The sequence below is a fragment of the Dendropsophus ebraccatus genome, chromosome 8 (genome assembly GCF_027789765.1).
Source record: "Dendropsophus ebraccatus isolate aDenEbr1 chromosome 8, aDenEbr1.pat, whole genome shotgun sequence".
Taxonomy (NCBI): Eukaryota; Metazoa; Chordata; class Amphibia; order Anura; family Hylidae; genus Dendropsophus; species Dendropsophus ebraccatus.
This window is the reverse complement of record NC_091461.1, coordinates 95,930,175-95,951,200: the sequence shown is the minus strand read 5'-3', so window position 1 is coordinate 95,951,200 and position 21,026 is coordinate 95,930,175. Positions and strand designations below refer to the sequence as shown.

Here is a 21,026-nt window from a genome sequence, read left to right as displayed (position 1 = left end):
CTAATAAATATAGTTTATATGTCGGCAATATCAGAGGAGGTGTTTATATCCAGCTATATATTTGAGACTTTTGCACTCTGTAGCATAGTAGATTATTATTATTTTAATATTATTTGGCCGTTTGCTGTTTAAAACTACAGAAGGATATTACTAGTCGCATAGGCTTTTCGAGTCATTTAAGGTAAAATGCCATAGCAGTGATATACCTGCCGCATCCTTCTCCTCAGCCAGCATGCATGGTTTGGGGGTGAAAAAAAGGCCTACTTTTTCCAGAAACTGAGACATATATTCATAGGCTGTGCCTTGTATTGTATCTTATCTGCCATTGAAGTAAATGGGTCTGAGCTGCAATATTATACACCACCTATATATAAAAAAAAAAAAAAAAAAAAACTTTTACAGACTGGAGTGTAGCTTGAATCTGCCAACAAATCTAAATTAATAAATCTTTCCCCTCCTAATCGATCATTTTCTGAGGGAATATTCCTTTTAAGGGTGCGTTCACACCTACAGGATCTGCAGCTGATTTTCTGCAGCAGATTTCATTTAACTGAACACAGCATCAAATCTGATGCTGTGTTCAGTTATTTAACTGAAATCTGCTGCAGAAAATCAGCTGCAGATCCTGTAGGTGTGAACGCACCATAAAGGGGTTATTCAGTTTTAGGAACAGTGTCCACTTTCTTCCAGAAACAGCACCACTCTTGTCTTCAGTTTGGGTTTTTGCAACACTGTTCCATTGAAATTAATAGAGCCTAATTGTAAAACCTGACCCATACTGGAGACAAGAGTTGTGCTGTTTCTGGAAGAAAGTGAACATGTTTTCTAAACCTGGATATTTAATCTAAGATCTGTCCTGGGGTCCATTCACCAGGTGATGCAGTTATTGTCCTAAAGAACAACCTCTGTCAAATTGGCCTCGAGTGTCTTTGTCCTAGGCCTACCCCGCCTCTCCGGCTTCCTCCCTGTAAGGATTTCTCCTGATTATCTCTTGTCTGAACACTGCACATGTGCTGGATCTTTAAGGCACCTATGCGGTGTAAAGACAATTGGTGATTAGGAGAAATCCCTCTAGGGGCGTTCCTAATGATGGGGAGGAGGGACAGAGAAGCGGTGCAGGCTTAGGGAACAGACACTCTAGGCCACACCAGTTTGGCACAGGGCTGCAAGTGTAAGTTGTTTTTTAGGACAATAACTACATCACCTGCCGAACGGACCCCAGGACAGATCTTTGATTAAAAGCAGATGGTACAAGCAATTTGGGGGAAGGGTAGATTGTGGGTACAGAGTCGCTTTAAGAGTAAATCCACATGTAGTGTATCTGCTATGGATTTAATGCTGTTCAGTTATTTATTTATAATTTACACAGCAGATATGCTACATGTGAACATACCCTAGAAAAAAGGGGAGAAAAGGAAAAGAATACCTCTCCTTTGCTTGGGGTTACAAAGCCGAGCATGTTCTTAGTACAGTATATTTATTGCAGTGGGGTAAGGCTTGTTTGAATCTTGATGGGTGTGGGTACTATTTTAATAATCAGCCTGAGGGGTGTAAATGGAGGCAGACACGGCGTTCTTTACGTACTAGTGGCAGGCAGGTTAAAACACATCTCTCCTGGCACACAATCAGGGTGTTTCCCGATCAACTGTACATCATGTTACTGATATTAGGTCATCATCCTTCAGATTATATGTATATATATATATATATATATACATATATATATAATATAATATATAATATATATTATTTTTTGAACACATGTCTATTTATACACATAAAATGCTGGTAGATTGTGGCCAAGAGGAGCTTACAGTCTATTCACTTTACCAACGGTAGAGGGAGAAGGGGGGGGGGGGGGGGGGGGTAAGGCTGATGATTTTGCGAACAGTGATGCAAGCAAATGACCATCTGTCTGGGCTTGTGGACCATACCCAGTGTCGGACTGGACCACCAGAGGACCACCAGTGGGCCCCCAGCTTTAGAACCTGCACTAACACTGACTGACATGTTGTTTCTCGCTAGTTCTTCATTGGTGGGCTCCCAGGATCATTTCCTCTGGTGGGCCCCAGATACCCCAGCCCGACACTGACCATACCTGTGATATCATATAAAGGTTTAGACTACAGTGCAAACTCTCATTTGCCCAAACCAGCACACCTGAAAACCAGCTGTTCACCATCTACATACATCAAGAATGAAGGAGTTGGCTATTCATTTCAATAGGAGCTGTGGCTGCAGTATCCCCGAGCTGCCACTACACAAGGTACAGCCAACTGCTTCCAGCCTCTGACTGTTCATTGTTGAATTACACCGGACCATCGTTTCGGTTGAAGTCGGCTAATTTCACGAAGAAGCAGGTGCACTGTTTAGACGAGAGATGAATAGAAATCCTGCCTGGGGGTGTTCCTAATGCCGAGGAGGTTGTGGAGGAGAGAAGGAGAGGCGTTGTAGACCTGGGGCTGGTTGAGGTGGTTTTTTTTGCGCAATGATCTGTACTTTCTATCGGTACCTTGTTTGTGTATATGCGACTTTTTGATCGCTTTTTTATTACAATTTTTCTGGATTTGATGCGACCAGAAATGCACAATTTAACACTTTGGCGGATTTTTGTGGTTACGCCATTTACCGTGCAAGATCAGGAATGTGATAAATTACGTACGCGGCGATACCAAATATGTTTATTTATTTTTATTTATAAAATGGGAAAAAGGGGGGTGATTTTAATTTTTATTAGGGGAGGGTTTTTTTTTTATTATTGAAACAACTTTATTTTTTTCACACAGCAATTAGAAGTCTCCTGGGGGACTTCTATATACACAGCATTGATCTCCCATTAAGATCAATGCTGCGTATATTACAGAGCACTGATCCATTAGATCGGTGCTCTGTTGGTCTCGTCTGCTGCAGACCAGATCAGCTGGATACTGACCCAGGATCAACATCATTCAGTACGCGGGGAAGGGGAGGCGCGATCTGCCCACTAGACACCAGGAATGGGGCACAAAGAGTAGTTTAGATGCAGCTGTCAGCCGTGACAGCTGCATCAAAAGCGGCTCATTGGTGGGCGCGTCGATCGGACCGTGCTGGCTAATAGTCGCGGTCCCAGGCTATTAATAACAGCTGGGAAAGCGGCGGTTCAGAGCGGGGTCGTTGGGGTCAGTACAGAGTCGCTTTAAACATATTTCATAAAAATGTTAACTTTTTTTTTCCAGTTTTTTTGTTTTCCCATCTATATTTATAAAATAATCCTGAAATCTTGTAGTAGTCATTCACGTCACTAGGCCTAATAATAAGCTGACATTTCCTATTTTGTACAAATCACTGCGCAGCATAGTCCTCCTTGTCTTCAGACAGGGTTACCGTGACATGTGACACCAATGTATAGCTAAGGTGGGATCAGGCCGTTCACAATAGGAAATGTATAGCTTCTTCCTCTCTGTAGAATGATTCCTGACCACTGTACCTGTGTCAATGGGATTTTCACTAAAGCATATCTTCACATGCTGTTATAAAGCGCTCAGACAAGATGGCTACCCCCATAATAATTCACTAAAAATAAAAAATAAATATTTTTTTTTTTTTATTTTAAATAAAAAGTGTGACACCTTTACTTTAAGATTTATAGGGGAAACATTCTTTAATAAACCTATAGGCGCTCCATATTTTCCTCTAGAAACAGTACATACAGGGGACCATGTCTACCTTATATAGTGTGCAGAACATTCACAAATGGGCACAATCTATGTAATATGGCGCTCAACTCTTTCATCGCTAAACTTGTCTCATCCAATACCATTAAGTGCCACCCACACATATCTATCCAGTTGTGTACATACTACACATACTTGGGACCTACGAAAGTGAGGTATACCAATGCTACACAAGCATTTGGACACACATCCGTCACATAGACCATCTTGGAATGACTACCATAATTTTTTCCACTTCACCCAGATACAGCATTAAGGACACAGTATATATTAACAAATCCACACTATTCCCTGATGAAACCCTGCACACCACATGGGAGAAACACGTCGGAAGTGGAATTTTTATTGTCCTGAAGACCCTCTGACTGACCTCAGAGTGTGCCAGCATTAACCGATTGTATCAATAGATTACATGTTTATGCAATCCTCATCTCACCAGATAGGAATACTGCATTCTTTCTAATTCTCTTTTATCCCCTACTATATCGACTAGACACCACTCTCTGTGACGGTCTGTAAGTGTAGGGTAACCTACCGTCTGGCAAAGAGACACCTGACCCAGCGGTCTCTGTCTTATGTTAGGTAGGGCATAATAGGGCACCCTCCCTGATTACCCCTATTCCACGGGCCGACTGTGAGGAGCAAACGAGCGCTGTCAGCGCTCGTTTGCTCCTCGTTCTCCGCTCGCTGCCGCCACGCGGCGGCAGCGAGCGGGTGAGTGCGGGAGGGGCCGTCCGGGTGATCGCTAAATTGTCCGGGCAGCCCATAGAGTATAGTAGTGGTCTGCTGCCGCTGCTCCTATTCCACGGAGCGATGGCAGCGGATAGCTGCTATCACAGTCGCTTGTTTTTAAACATGTTTGAAACACAAACGACTGCAACGATCAGCAGACATGAACTATGTCGGCTGATCGTTGCCTTCTATTCCACAGGACGATTATCGTCCGAATACGGCCGATAATCGTTCCGTGGAACAGCGCCTTGACTGTCAGCATCTTGGACTTTATTCATAGATCAACATATGAAGCAGAAGGCACTGGGAGATATAGTACTGTACTATGTACTGCATTCCTGTTATTGCTCCATACAGCATAGATATATTATACGGCCCGGTGCCTAGGCCTATGTTATCATCCACTGAGCTGCGTTACTTCCCTTCAGTTACAGTAAGCCATTAGTAATCCCTCACTAGGTGTGTCTGACAGTGACAGTAGAATGCTGGAGGAAGATTCCGGATTGTTTGCTGTTTACCCCTGTTTACTTTCTGTATCCGCAGGGCAGGCAGTCTTTGTATAGGGAGTGCCTCACCGCAGCCTTGTCTACCTGCCCCGCAGCCATGTTCTCAGCTGGGTGTCATTCTTCTGACCGTTGCTGCAATCATTACTTCAGGTGTCTGATTCACTATCTGCTTCCTGTCTGCGGCCCACATATCTCCATCACTCACTATGTAATCTGCACCTTAGGGCTGTAAGTAAACACCGGGGTGCTGCATATATTGCAATCCACTATGTAGCTGCAACACAACACAATACATAAACTAAAAAAAATGTGAGCGGAAAAAATCATTCATTTAATTCATTAAAATCCTAGCTGCAATATTTCATCATATTACTGAGCTGTCAGAGTCCCTCATATCACTGCTAGGGGTGACTGACTGTCATATGGGATGGCTCCCCAGATCATCATACCAGCAGGGGGCAGTGTGTCATACCACAGCAAAGGCTTTTTATTTTAACAGCCAGCCTGCTTCTCGTAGTCCGGTGAAATATGTTTCACTGTGTCGTAGTGGCATGTCCAGAAGTCAACAATCATAAATGATCAGTGACCACAGGTACACTACCCAAAAGTAGCATCCAAAAGCCCCTTTAAAAGGCAGCACTTTTATTCTTTCTTGTGGCAAGACGCAGTGTCTGAACATTTCTATTTGGGGGCATTAATTTGTCAAAGAGTGTATCTAGTTGTCATCAAAGTCATGCTGGCATCTTTCGTGTATTATATTCGTGTATTCTGTTGTCAGAATCCTGGCTGCCATCTTTCATCTATATTGCTGTCACCAAAATACTGGCTGCCATCTTCCATTTATATATTTATCAGCAGAATCCTGGCTGCCATCTTTCATCTATATATCTGTCAGCAGAATCCTGGCTGGTATCTTTCATCTATATCTCTGTCAGCAGAATCCTGGCTGGTATCTTTCATCTATATATCTGTCAGCAGAATCCTGGCTGCCATCTTTCATCTATACATCTGTCAGCAGAATCCTGGTTGCCATCTTTTATGTATATATCTGTCAGCAGAATCCTGGCTGCCATCTTTCATCTATATATCTCTCAGCAGAACCCTGGCTGCCATCTTTCACCTATATATATCTTTTCATCTATATATCTGTCAACAGAATCCTGGCTGCCATTTTTCATCTATACATCTATCAACAGAATCCTGGTTGCCATCTTTTGTGTGTACATCTATCAACAGAATCCTGGTTGCCATCTTTTGTGTGTACATCTATCAGCAGAATCCTGGCTGGCATCTTTCATTTATACATCTGTCAGCAGAATCCTGGCTGCCATATTTTATGTATATATCTCTCAGCAGAATCTTGGCTGCTATCTTTAATCTATATTGATGTCCCCAAAATCCTGCTTGTCATCTTTCCTCTATTACAGGGGCGGGCTGGGCCGGGGGGCAGGGTGGCATCTGCCCCCCGGGCCGTTCTTCCCCACTTCATTAAAGGGCCGCACAGCTGTCACTCACTGACAGCTGGTTGATGGTGTCAGGGCCGCCCTGCAGCTTCTTGCCTCCCCAGCGCTCTTTTCTCTGTCACCTAAGAGCGCTGAGAGGCCAGGCTGTATTGCGGGCCGCCGCTGAAGCTCCGCCCCCTCCACACCGTCAAACCCCGCCCCCTCAGCAGACTCCTATACTTTTAACTAAAGCCTATGAGGCTTATAGTTAAAAGTAAACTGCTGCACCTTCTCCCTCCGGCCACTAGAGGCTGCTCTCTCCCCCCAGCTGCCACTAATACAGCCTGGATAGAGGAGCCGGAAAATAGAGAAGATGGTGGTCTGCAGGGAGCCAGGTAATTACTGGAGCCTACAGAGCAATCCCTGCAGCCCCCCTATCCCTCCCCACACACAGCATCCCCACACACACAGCATCCCCTGCAGACCCCCATCCCCACACAGCATCCCCTGCAGCCCCCATTCCCCCCCCACACAGCATCCCCTGCAGCCCTCCCTATCCCCAAACACAGCATCCCCTGCAGCCCCCCCTATCCCCACACACACACAGCATCCCCTGCAGCCCCCTCCATCCCCCCCACACAGCATCCCCTGCAGCCCCCTATCCGCAAACACAGCATCCCCTGCAGCCCCCCCATCCCCACACACACAGCATCCCCTGCACCCCTCCCATCCTTACACACAGCATCTCCTGCAGCCCCCCATCCCTACACACACAGCATCCCCTGCAGCCCCCCCCATCCCCACACACAGCATCCCCTGCAGCCCCCCCTATCCCCAAACACAGCATCCCCTGCAGCCCCCCCTATCCCCACACACACACAGCATCCCCTGCAGCCCCCCCTATCCCCCCACACACACAGCATCCCCTGCAGCCCCCCTATCCCCACACACACACAGCATCCCCTGCAGCCCCCCCTATCCCCACACACACACAGCATCCCCTGCAGCCCCCTCCATCCCCCCACACACACAGCATCCCCTGCAGCCCCCTTCATCCCCCCCACACAGCATCCCCTGCAGCCCCCTATCCGCAAACACAGCATCCCCTGCAGCCCCCCCATCCCCACACACACAGCATCCCCTGCACCCCTCCCATCCTTACACACAGCATCTCCTGCAGCCCCCTCCACACACACAGCATCCCCTGCAGCCTCCCATACCCCCCCACACACAGCATCCCCTGCAGCCCCCCAATCCCCACACACAGCATCCCCTGCAGCCCCCCCATCCCCCCCCACAGCATAACCTGCAGCCCTCCCCCATCTACACACACACAGCATCCCCTGCAGCCCCCCATCCTACCCTCCCCCCCTCCCAGCATCCCCTGCAGCCCCCATCCTACCCTCTCAGCATCCCCTGCAGCCCCCCATCCTACCCTCCCCCCCTCCCAGCATCCCCTGCAGCCCCCCATCCTACCCTCCCAGCATCCCCTGCAGCCCCCCATCCTACCCTCCCAGCATCCCCTGCAGCCCCCCATCCTACCCTCCCCCCCTCCCAGCATCCCCTGCAGCCCTCCATCCCCACACACACAGCATCCCCTGCAGCCCCCCCCCCATCCCCACACACACAGCATCCCCTGCAGCCCCCCCCCCCTCCACACACACACACAGCATCCCATGTTTATTATTATTTTTACTAATAGGGGGTGCGCACATGATTGGGCGGGGGAATTTTGACAGCAAAAGTGATCATGTGAAGGGAAAAGTGACTATGTTGAAAATACAGAAACCCCAGTTTCCCAGCATCTTGTATTGTACTCAGTGTAATGGAGGTCACCCAGCTTTCCCAGCATCTTATACTCAGTGGTTGGTAGCCTCGGGGAGATGCGCAGTAAATCTATACTGTGCAGCTGAAAACCATATCAGCACAATTGTGCTCTTACCAAATATTACCCTCCCAACATCAGTGCAGGGATGGTGGATGATAACCCGGGCCTGTACTTCTGCCAGCAGCACAGTTTGGATAATGTCTCCAGCCCTTCTGGACATTTGTGACCAGGGAATTCCTACTGCTCTGTGTGAAGGGGCCAGAAGTCTCTTTGTCAATGTAAGTCTATGGGACTATGGTTCGGTGTCAGCGCTGAGCCGTCCCATGGACTTATACAGGAAAGTGTCTTCCGACCCCTTCACAGGGAACAGTAGGAATTCCTTGTTTACAAATGACTGGAAGGGCTCAATGTGTTATCCGAAGTGTGAGAACATTGCCACTGGAGGAAGTATTGGAGTGGGTGGCATCTACCTTCCTCGCACCGATGTGGGGAGCGTAATAAAAGGTAAGGACCAGAGTGGTCCTTGAAGGATGGGCTGCTAGCCGGCTACTCATGGGCCACTGCTGTGTACCTGCCCCCCAGGCTAAAATTTGCCAGCCAGCCCCTGCCTCTATATATGTCACAGCAGAATCCTTGCTGCTATCTATGAGGCTCTGAATCTCCCATGAAGTTGAAGCCGCACTTTCCTGCTGCCATGTAAGACATCAGTCTGCAGTCCTATATTTTGCAGAGCTGGTCCCCCCTGGTGCACCCTGAGGAGCTTGTATGTTGTGTAGCGCAGGATCTAGTGTGTGTCTGTGAAATAGGGAAGGGTTGGGCTGTTATTCAGAGGGTGAGTCACAACAGAAGATCTTTGTGTCTGTAATGAGTCAGGTTACAGTGAACTTATAAAACACACCTGAAGGAGAAAGAAGCAGCCAGACTGAGGGTGCAGAGGGTGCGATACACACAGCCCCCCAACAGCAACACCCCCCATAATAGGATGGTTTTATGGAGGAGCCTGGACACACCGCTACTGCTGCCACTGCTGCTGCCATTCCTGGGTTCCCTGTCAGTGGGTTTTGCGGCATCACCCATAGATGGTAAGAAACAAGATTTTACTTTGGATGGTTGATAGTGTTTCATCACGAACAACGCAATCCAAAGTGTTAAAGTCGTCAGATTCTTGGCCGGCTTTACATTTACTTTTAATGGTTACTTCATAAGTTATCATGTATACGTTATAAAAATAGTTTTATTGTTATGTTCTCCACAATTTGTAGTGTCTAGAAGCAATGACTTTTACTTAAAGGGGGTGTCCAAGAAATAGCGCCTTTCCTGCCTACAGTATGTGCTATGCCTAAAATGAAAAAAATTTAGCTGCAATGCCAGACATGACCCATGGGCAAGAGTGGCGCTGTTTATAGAAAGAAAAGAGACCTTTTTTTTTTGCAAATGTAAAAACTATTAACATAGCTATTACAGCCCCTTTAAGGGCTTCTCACCCAGTGTGCCGGAAGTTTAAAAGGCATAAATGTCGACAGGAAAGGCCTTTTTAGTAGTCAAGAATAGCCAATGGATGATGACTGCGTGGAGTCTATCCTGATAGCCTGTGGCCTTCCAGCTGTTGCAAAACTACAACTACCAGCATGTCCTTAGATAGTGGGAGTTGTGGGTTTTAAGAATCTGGAGAGCCACAAGGACACACTGTAGTGATGACTTCTTGGTTTGCTTCTTTCTCTACTATATTTGCACTTATCCATGAAAAATGTGAAGGTGCTGCAATTCAGTGAGACGGTGAACAATGACTGATAGAGGCATTGTGGGAACATTTGGCAAAGTCAAGCCTGCAGGTTTCAGACATGTCAGATGAGACGTTACCATTCCCTTATATAGTTCTGTATTGTAGATCTATATATATGTAGATAGCTGATGATGTAACATACAGCTTATGCAGTGATCCAGATGTGTAAGAAGTGCAAATATACAGGTAATATATAGTGATTACGTATATTCTATAGTAGCTGATATACTGCATGTACAAGGAACGCAGAAAACTTCTAACAATAAGCAGAAGAGAAAGATGTATAAAAGAGCTGAGATTGTCCATGTAGAAGAGAGAAGAGCATCATTTCGCATTACTTGACTTTGTTTGTTCTCGTTCTGCAAGTCCATCGATTTTCATTGTGCCCATACAGTTTATTAAAGAGGTCGGACTGGGGTATCTGGGGCCCACCAATGAAGAACCAGCGAGAAACAACATGTCAGTCAGTGTTTGTGCAGGTTCTAAAGCTGGAGGCCCACCGGAGGATTCTCCGGTCCTCTGGTGGGCCAGTCCGACGCTGCTTGCAGGTGTCCTTGCATCCCCATGAAGCAGTGATGGTGCAGGAGCTGCTGCATTGCCCTGGTCACTTGAATGGGACACTACTGCAGTCCCTGCACTTATGGCAAAGTAAAGAGGAGTGTAAAGTGGTGCCGGCCCTTTATACAGATAAGTGAGGGGGTGGCGGTACCAGTAGAGTAGAACTAATATTGATGACCTGAACATGTATATTAAGAGATAAAGTTAAACTTTTAACACCATTCTTGTTTGGGGTGGTGTTCTGTATGGAGGCTGACAGCTTTACCCACAGCACCACGAGAATTCTCTCCAGCTCTGGATAAGGGGTCAGTTCACACTGAGGAATCAGCGCTGATTCCTCACTGAAAATTCTGCCTGGAAATATAGTGCAGAGCCAAATTCCATTGAGTCAGGGGAAATTTGCGCTCTGCGGTTCACACAGCGGAATTTCAGCACTGAATTTTCCGCAGCGGATCTGCTTTCTGACAGAAGAACTGAAGAAATTCGCTGGTGGAATCCCATTGAAAAGAATTGAGCAGTGAGTTTCTGCTCTTAAAATTTTTCAGCGCGGAATCTACACGGAATTGGGAAAAAAGAATAAATTTGATTAAATGAAAAATGAATTTGCATGGAATTCCGTCAGAGGTGATTTTGCATGGAAATCCATGAGAATTCAGTGCGGAATTCCGTGAGAACACTTTCCTCGCTGATCCAGCGCTGATTCCTCAGTGTGAACTGGCTCTAACCAGCTGGTATTGGTCAGAGATTCAGTATAGATGAGAGGACAATTCTATCATTACCAGTAAATCTTAATGGAAATATCTTCACATAATTCTTATAATCTGGATGATATATAGAGACAATCCCTCAGACTTTACTTCCTCTCCATGGACACCTTCATGGCCTTGAATTTCCATATGGTCACGTGTGGTCTAAGAGGGATCTGGGCACTTGGACAATATGTCAGATTGGGGATCCTTGAGTAGACCAGAAGAAATTATACTGAGGTATTATCATCTATCTGTACATTTTTTACGGCCTGGTAATCTTTGCTGTCATTAGAGATAAGTTTGTTTCACCATGGTTCTTTAGAATCGGCCATCAGTAGTAGTGGTAGCACCGAATAGAACATGATGGACAAGGCAGGAGATGTGTAGGACTCATAACTAGCTGATAGCTTTCCATACACAGGACGAGAGATGAGCGCAACTCGAACATACTCGAGTCCGATCGTTTGGCATTTGACTGAAGAAGTTGGATGCAGCCTTAGGGTGTCCTGGAAAACATGGATACAGTCATAGGCCATAGGCTGTATCCATGATTTCCCAGACTCCTAAGGGCTGCACCCAACTTCTTCAGTCCCTGGTATTCAAATGCCAATTGGTCAGACTTGAGTATGCTTAGGTTACGCTTATCTCTACACAGGATCAATAATGTTAGAACAGGGTAATTGTGGATCAGTTCATAAGCACTATGTCATTGGCTTTAAATCCAGTCCCTTATTGGACTGTCCTACAAAAGTCCATTATTTTGTCAGAGTTTTGGTCCACCAGTAAATCCTCTGGTACTCTGGTGGGGGCAGCTGACCATGACTGTACTCAACAACCACTTACCCCATGACCAAATGATCCATCGACCTCTATTATTATATTATATTATTAGTGTTTATTTGACTTTCATGCCGCGTATTATAGGGATAATAAGATATAGGCTGCATTGTATGCCACAATAGAAGGAAAAGGTATTCGGTTCTGTTGACATCTACATCATGGTTGCCATTTATCACTGAAGCCAAAATGTTTTGCCAGATCCACAATAAAACAGATTCAAATTATATTGTATGCAGCCCTATAACTCCATTGAGGTTTACACCATTTTGACCATTTTGAAAGGTTTGGCAACTATCTCTGAATACTCGACATTTGACTCTCGGCATCTGGAGAAGTTGGTTGCAGCCCTGGGTAGTCCTGGAAAACATGGATACAGCCATAGGCTAGGGCATCATCCAACTTCTCCAGATGTCGGGAGTTAAGTGCAGAGTGTGGCGGTTCGGTGAATGTTGCCAAACCTGGACAGTCCGTCAAGTCCGCTCAACACTATTGCTAATCTTGCTGTCAGTTCAATCAAAATGGTGAATAAAAGTGGTGAGCCTTTAACATAGGTGTGAGTCCAGTGTATGGGAAGTATACTGATGATAAGGGTGAATCAGTGATGTGTGATATGGCTGTAGAGAAGAAAGACCAATAGTATTCTTGTAGTATGATAACAGAATTAGCTGCACAATGATAAAAGTTTCAAATGTCAAGATAGTTAACTTTCTGTTCCTGCTGTACACTATAGCCAGGAAATTAGGCGACTCTATCTCTTTCTCACTATTTGGGAGGCTTTTGTGGAGTATAGTGGTGTATCAGTTGGGGTTATAGTAAAGACAGTGTAGAGAGACTAAGGGTGTTATTCCATGGGCCGGTGAAGGCCCGATAATAACTGTAAATGAGCGCTGATCTGCTACATCGGCGCTTGTTTACTGGGCCTATTCCACTGCCCGAATATCGTTTAACAAGGGCTGCAGGGACATTGTTACCGATGTCCTTGCAGCCCTTTTTTAAACTTTATACATTACCTATCCAGGCTGCAGGGCTCCTCTTGCGCTCTGCTTCTCCCCGGGTCCCGCGCGCTTCAGCTTCAGAGCGGCCTGTCTCAGCTGACAGGCCGCTCAGCCAATCACTGGCTGCGGTGGTCCCATAGCGATGCACGGTCGGCGCCCGACAATTATAGGTTCAAACCTATATCAATGATCAGCCGATGATCGTTGTCATCGGCTTATCGTTGTATTATTCCACAGAGCAATAATCGGCCGATTCGACTGATTATCGCTCTGTGGAATAGGCCCCTAAGATAGAGTTGAATGAATTCCAGGCTTCAGTGAACAGCAAGAACCAGAAGTCCATTACAGAATGTACACCAGACAAGAAGTTGGGCAATGAATAAAGCAAACATGGAAAGACTCCAGAAAAGTAGTGAATTAACTTTATTTACTAAAATATCTTCATTTATTAGATTGATAAAAATAGTTTTTATTGTTGGAAAACCCCCTTTAAGTTACACCACTCTAGAACTTTCTAAGAAGGATGAGCAGATGCTGTTCCCACAGGCTTAGCGGTGTAGAGGGGACCTGCTCTTTGGCTGCCATCTAACGGGTGTGGAATGTGATCGTGTCACAACCTGAGCTTGGCTGGCTCAGAATTATAGACCCTTGAGAGCGAGTCCTAAGCAGCCATAAAGTATTTATTTCTATCAGGGAATTATCCGAGCGAGACAGAGCTCAGAATAGCTGCTGAGCCGACGTCACCTAAACATCCCAAATTACTAGTTCTCAGCCCTGACTATCCAGGTAAGGACATTCCCACTGTCTGGTGTTGGAAAATAAATATGTCATGACTTGTATGGGCCAATGAGAATGGCTTCTAATAGGAGAAAGCTCTAATGAACCCCGGCTGTGTATTAGGGAGTCGGAGTGATTTAGGCAATAGGCATGAGGACGTCTAATACCCCACGTATGCTTTCCTGGCACTGTCAGCCGCAGGGCTCCCCTAATGTTAGATGGTGATCAGTGCAATGGTTTCTGTAGCTTCTATATAGGATAGTGGTATACGGTGCACTGGTATGAATGGCATGAAGTGCAACACACAATAAAACACAATATTACTCCTATGCAGTTCTGGTATTAACACTTTTATACAGAGATGGCAACAAGAATAATGCAATGTGTAAGTAGCAGTAAGTTATACCCCCATATGGTGAACTAGTAACAGCTCTGTACATAAAGTAATCTAGTAATAGTGCTATAGATTGTCTCATTTTTACTGGTCATATAAGTAACCAAGCTGTCTATGGCACCAGTGGCCCAAAGGCTTGTGAATAGTGATTAGCAAACTTGCCTAATGTTTGGGTTCGTCCAAACCCGAATGCTCAGCATCTGACTCCCAGCGATTGGGGAAGTTGGATGCCGCTCTGGGGCTGCCTGGAGAAAATAAATATGGCCTATGGCTCTATCTAGGGCTGCATCCAACCAGTGTCCGAGTTCAGACGAACATTGCCAAACCCAAACATTTGTCAAGTTCCCTCTTGCCATGCTCACTGTTTCTTCATTTGATATCTGCAACTACTAAGGCCTTATTCACATGATCCATGTCGTGATCCAGAGCCGGATAGCGGCACGGATTCCCTAGCTGAAGACCCCCCGCACAGACAGTTAGGCTGTCATTGCATCTACTACTCACCTATTCCCCCATGCAGGCTGGCTACACATGCTGACCGGAAGTGACCTGGAGTACAATAGAGAAGGCAGCGTAGCCCAAGCCACTTCTGGTAAGCATGAAGCCAGGGAAGTAGGTGAGTAGTAAGTAGTAGCGTGCATCATGTTCACCTGTCATCTCTGCTGCTGGGTGGTGGTGGGGGGGTGATCTACGCCGCTATCCGAACTAGGACATGTCCTAATTTTTTCGCGGCACGGGTCGTGTGAATGGCTTCATTCACTTTAATGGTACCTAAAATTGTCAGTGGTCGCAGATCCGATGGTTGCAGACAATTTTACGGGACGTGTGAATGCAGCCTAAGAACCCCCAGAGATAGCAGTAATCTGTGGGGAAATAAAGTATTACATTGTGGCCATTAGCTATCTATGTAATGCAGATAACTGGTCCTCTATATCGGTGTTAAGTGATGTGATAGTATATCCTATAGTGTATCGCTATAAGCATCCTCCTTGTCGTTTTCCTTTTCCCATCCTCCAGTGCATATATCCGTTTGCAACTGTAATGGCCGCTCCCAGCGTTGTGTGTTTGACCCAGAATTGCAGGCACAGACTGGTTCTGGGTTCCGCTGCATAGACTGCAATGGAGGCAGAGATGGTCCAAATTGTGAGACATGTAAAGATGGGTACTACCCCCAACAGGATGGATCCTGTGCAACCTGTAGCTGCCATGATAAAGGTATGTTCTCAGGGAGCACTGCTTTGTTTCCCCTATATCACTCTATACTATATCACCTTTACTGATTTGGCACGTGCGTTATGTTGCCCCCTTACAGGTTCTCTTAGCTCCCAGTGTGATATCTTTGGGCGATGTAGCTGTAAGCCTGGTGTGATGGGAGAGAAGTGTAACCGATGCCAGCCCGGCTTTCATTCCCTCACTGAGGCTGGCTGCAGGTAAATATCAATTATATCAAGCTTCTCCAATTAAACTGCAATGCTAATTTAGACCGACTGCCTCGCATTGGATCATCTTGTATGGGATGGGCAGATCTGAAGGATCAGCTGAAGTAGTCACCCTACTAGAGCTGCATAGGCCAAAGCCTGGTTAACTTCATCACAGAATAGAATAGTTAAAGGGGTGGTTCACAAAAAAAAAAAAAAAGAGCAGTAGCAAACCCCCATAGAAAACCTCTCCTGCTCTCCAGAGTGGAAAGAATACACCACTGTCTGCAGGACATACAACAGCTGATAAGTACTGGAAGTACAGGATCCACAGCAGATTTGATGGTGCAGATTTTATGCTGTGTTCAGTTATTTAGATCAAATCTGCTGCGGATCTACTGCAGATTTGCTGCGGATCTGCAGCAGAAAATCCGCGGTGGGTCTGGTACGTGTGAAGTCACCCTAAATTACAAATCTCTGGCACTTTCTGGCACCAGTTGATTTGGAAGGAAAAAACATTGAACTACCCTTTTAAGAAGTTACAATCCACCCATTAGGAACGAAAGATCCTCCCCTGAGGAGCTAGGGTTTGCATTCTTTGTAGAATCTATTCACTGTAAACATGCCATGTTAGTAACTGCATTTCAATGTTTACCATTATCCAGGGATGTTCTAAATGTATGTATAGTCTTGATTGACAATGTCTAGAGCAGTCTTAGGGAATCTGCAACCCTCCAGCTGTTGCAAAACTAGAATTCCCATCATGCCTGGACAGACAAATCACCACTTCATACCAATGTTATTAGTGTTATGGCTGATTGGTGTATAATTTCAATTTTTCCCAGTAAATATAACTAAGGCTTGGTTCACACTACGTTTTTGCAATCCGTTTTTTGGATAAACAGATGCATTTGTGTGCATCCGTTTTAATCTGTTTTAATTATTTTCCATTATTGAAAAAAACTGATCAAAATGCATCTTTTTTTAATGTACACAAAAATGTGGTCAACCACATGTTCGTGTACATTAAATAACAGCGGATGCGTTTTGATACTTGGAAGTCAATGGAAAATGGATCAAAATGGCTGCACACAAATGCATCTGTTTTTCCATCCGTTTTTGCAAAAATCAGATTGCAAAAACGTAGTGTGAACCCAGCCCAGTACTATTACACAAAGCAATTTTTCGAAGACTAACGATTAACGATAAACGACCGCTAAGGCAAACGACCCGAAATCGTTCGCCCAATTACATGGAACGATGATCGTTATTTACGATCGTTCTTGCGGTCGTTTAGTTGTCGGTATTGCGTACATTTCAGCTGCGAATTCTTATTCCACCGAACAATGTGCGAACGATGTGCGAACGATCAAACGATAAAAATAGGTTTGGATCCTATTAAACAATCAACGATTTCTCGTTGGTCGTTTAATCGTTGCCTGCTATTACATGAAACGATTATCGTTCAAATCCGAACGATTTAACGATTTTTCGAACGATAATCGCTCCGTGTAATACCAGCCTAAGGGCTCGGCCACACTAGCGTTTTTCTTTGTTTCTAATGGATCCGTCTATATTAATTAAACGGATGAGCATAAACTGATGAGCAGACTGATGCAAACTGATTGCAAAATGTTCATCTTTTTTTAATGGTCCGTTTGTATTTTGGCTTAAAAAAACCTGACTTTTGTACATCAGTTTGCATCCGTTTGCATCAGTCAGCATCCGTTTTTCTATCCGTTTATTTTTCTTCTTTGGTTTCTTGCTGCTTCTGCGCATGCTCAGTGCAAAAATGGATGAAAAAAACAAATGTGAACGGAAATACCTTGCGTTTTAGATCCGTCCTCATTGACTACAATGTAAAAAAAGTGCACTTTCCGTTCGTGATCCGTTTTTTTAAGCGGAAAGAAAAATACTGCAAACACTATTTTTTCTTTCGTTCAAAAAAACGGATCTTGAACGGATTGCACGCAAACGGAGCACAATTAGGGCAAACGGAGCACACTAAAATATCATGGGAATCTATGGGGATTTTAATGGATCCGACAGTTTCCGTTTTGCTTACTCCAAAACGGAAAAGGTAGACGGAATGGTGCCGGATGGTCAAACGCTGATGTGAACGTAGCCCGGAACTGACAACATAGGTTGCAGCTTCCTTAGATTAGCAGGAACCTTTGCTGGAGGAAACTCCCTATTAATCCCTATTGTCCCTTTGTTTCTTCAGACGACAGGGCTGTCTATGTGACCCGGCAGGCAGCAGCCAGGGATGTGACAGGGAAGGAAATTGTGTTTGCAAATCCCAAGTGACAGGACAGAGCTGTGACAGGTAATGGGACTTTATGGAATTCTGTTCATTATTCTGGGATCTGATGAAATGACAAATATTCTGGATAAAATGATCAGACATGTATCACAGGGCATCGCAGCTTCTTTGTTCTGGACACCAGTGGCCATCTCAGCATTCACAGTCCATCCCAACTTCATGCATCAGATGTTCTTAAAGTGAAGCTGTCATCACTTTCATGCTGCCTGAATCACTAGTCATTGGGGACGTTGCCTGCAGCTTCTGGTTGTCCCACCAGTTTTGATTGACAGATTTCTCCATGTACTTAAACAGAAAGAAATCTATCAATCAAGGCTGGTGAGATGGGGTAAGCCACCAGGGACTTCACGATTACTCTTGGTTCAGGCAGCATTAAAGTGAAGACAGGTTACCTTTAAAGCCACTCTGTATTCACCAACCCACCCCCAACAAACCGCTTGTACCATCCGCTTGATGAGAGAAAATCCTTACCGGTCGTGAGCATTTTAAAATGCGCCTGGTGCCTTGATTAGAAGAAAAAAATGATCTTTTAATCTGCAGCGCTGTGTCATACTAGTGTTTTTGCCCCAGGTCTGCAACGCCTCTCCTTTCCTCCTCCCCTCCCTTCTAAGTAGGAACACCCCTGGACAGGATTTCTATTCAATAGACTGCAATAGTATGACACAGTGCCGCAGATTAAAAGATCTTTTTTTTTCTCTAACCAAGGCACTGGGCACATTTTAAAAGACAGGACAGGTAAGGAGTTACTTTTGTCAAATGGATGGTACTAGCAGTTTGGTGGGGTGGGTTGGTGGTACAGAGTCACCTTAAAAAGAGTCACACTAATGAATCATTTATTTACTGAAATTCTATTAATTCTGGCTGCTTGCAGACACCGCCAGGAGTTCAGGAGCTTTTTGCATACTGTTTTATTGTTGAGTTTAGTGTATTAGTTGTATGCAGTAAGCTCCCCCTAGTGGTGACTGCAGGCAGTCCGAATTTATCACTTACTATTGGTTTTTGAGGATCTATGTAACAGGAAAATCTATCTATAAATATACTATATTTGAAAATCTACTGTGTCAGTACAGAATTTTGAAAATATTTAGATAAAAAAAGGTTGAAAAGTAGACATTCACTTTACAGAAAATGAAAGGTTAATATCTGTAAAGTAAATGGCAGTCCTAAAGAGCAGAATTGTGTTAGATGCGAGGGATCCTTCTTTATTGCTTCAATAACAGTGAGCTGTATAACATCACTGTCCTGCTGTCTATTACAGGTGTAAGCCTGGATACTACGACCTGCAGGCCGGCCGCTCGGAGGGATGCTTGCAGTGTTTTTGCTATGGACATTCGGCAGCTTGCAGCAGCTCTACAGACTATAGCAGGAGCGAGATCACGTCTTCTTTTCAGAACGGTGAGCCACACAAATGCATTATCTTCCCATACATCCTCCTATGTGTGCTGTCTCTCAATGGGAGCTTCCTCCAACACTTGACTTGTCTCTGCGTGAGCTTTCCTATAGCTTCCGTGTATTGAGTTCTTATAAGCCGCGCTGCACTAAGGACAATTTCCTGTTATTTCTGTGTCTCTTTAGTTTATAATAGAGCAGAAAAGTCACCCAGAGATAGATAGGCCCAAAGGGTAACTAATAATACAGATCACCCAGAGAGATTTACCTCACGACTTTCCCCCCACTAAATAAATGGGGTTTAATGTGAATAACTCCTATTCATAATGATTTCCAATACACCAAAATAAAATAATATACCAATGTACGTTTGGGGAGGCCACTCTTTCTGCATCTGTTGGGTCTATAGGAATCTAGTGAACCATTCAGCATATGCACCAGGAGTATTTGTTGTCAAGCCACCAAGTTACCTCAGCATCATGGTTACTGTCAGGGACATCTCATCTGTCTGATGTTGTATCCATCCTGTTTTCTCCAGATGTAGAAGGTTGGACCGCAGTCCTAAAAGATGGTTCCCCTGCTCCAGTCCCTGTCCGCAAGTCTCGCCATCACAAAGAGGTGTATCTAGCATCGCGACAATTGGAGCCTCTCTATTTCAATGCTCCAGGTAAGGCGAGTCATGGTATATGACTGAGTTTTCTATGAGAGCGTGCTATGTGTATAGCTCATGTCTACTGCAGCTGTGGATTTGCAGGCATACAGTATTTCAAGGACCAGCTTTTTGTTTCCACCAACACTGTAGTACTTTAATATGTGATCCAAAATAAAAAGAATGATAGGAGGGCACTCACCATTAAAAACTTGACTTTATTTCCAACTCATTAAAATCGATCCATATTCCTCCGGCGATGCAGACTCCAGCACCATGTGGTAAACGTACGTGACAGCTGTTTCGTGTGTGTCAGCACGCTTCTCCAGACGTCTGGAGAAGTGTGCTGAAGCACGCGAAACAGCTGTCGCGTACGTTTACCACATGGTGCTGGCGTCTGCATCGCCGGAGGAATATGGATCGATTTTAATGAGTTGGAAATAAAGTCAAGTTTTTAATGGTGAGTGCCCTCCTATCATTCTTTTTATTTTGCATCACGATTGTATCTTTTACAACATGGAGGAGCACCCCAATTTTTGACATTTTTGGCAAAGTCTACAGTGAGGAATAAGACTAAGACTGTGTTCATATATGCGATAGTGCCAATCACTTTGTCTATGCTAAGGTATTAATATGTGATCCTCCTCTTCATCACTTTGCAGCCGCTTTCTTAGGAGATCAGTCTCGGAGTTACGGCCAGACGTTCTCCATAAGTTTCCGCGTGGATCGAGGGCGTCACAGGGCCGGTGCTGAAGATGTGATACTAGAAGGAGGAGGCCTGAGAGTCACAGCGCCACTTACCTCATCCAAGACCTCATTGCCCTGCAGATTACCTCAGACATACACCTTCAGGTGAGGTGACATTGTTCATGTACACGTGCATTAAAATTGTGCTTGTATTGTCCAGTATAACAAAACACTTGATAAACC

The 21,026-nt window shown here is 45.0% G+C and overlaps 1 protein-coding gene across 1 annotated transcript in view; it reads left to right on the top strand.

The window, feature by feature from the left end:
* Window positions 1-9,125: 9,125 nt before the first annotated feature.
* Window positions 9,126-21,026, top strand: part of LAMC2 (laminin subunit gamma 2) — a 41,202-nt gene continuing 29,301 nt past the window's right edge. Inside the window, exons 1-7 of the mRNA XM_069981139.1 lie at window positions 9,126-9,303; window positions 15,335-15,532; window positions 15,630-15,747; window positions 17,960-18,061; window positions 19,317-19,453; window positions 19,986-20,114; window positions 20,759-20,948. Of these exons, the coding sequence (XP_069837240.1) occupies window positions 9,204-9,303; window positions 15,335-15,532; window positions 15,630-15,747; window positions 17,960-18,061; window positions 19,317-19,453; window positions 19,986-20,114; window positions 20,759-20,948 (974 nt within the window). The 5' untranslated portion in view covers window positions 9,126-9,203. The remainder of the gene's footprint in view (window positions 9,304-15,334; window positions 15,533-15,629; window positions 15,748-17,959; window positions 18,062-19,316; window positions 19,454-19,985; window positions 20,115-20,758; window positions 20,949-21,026) is intronic.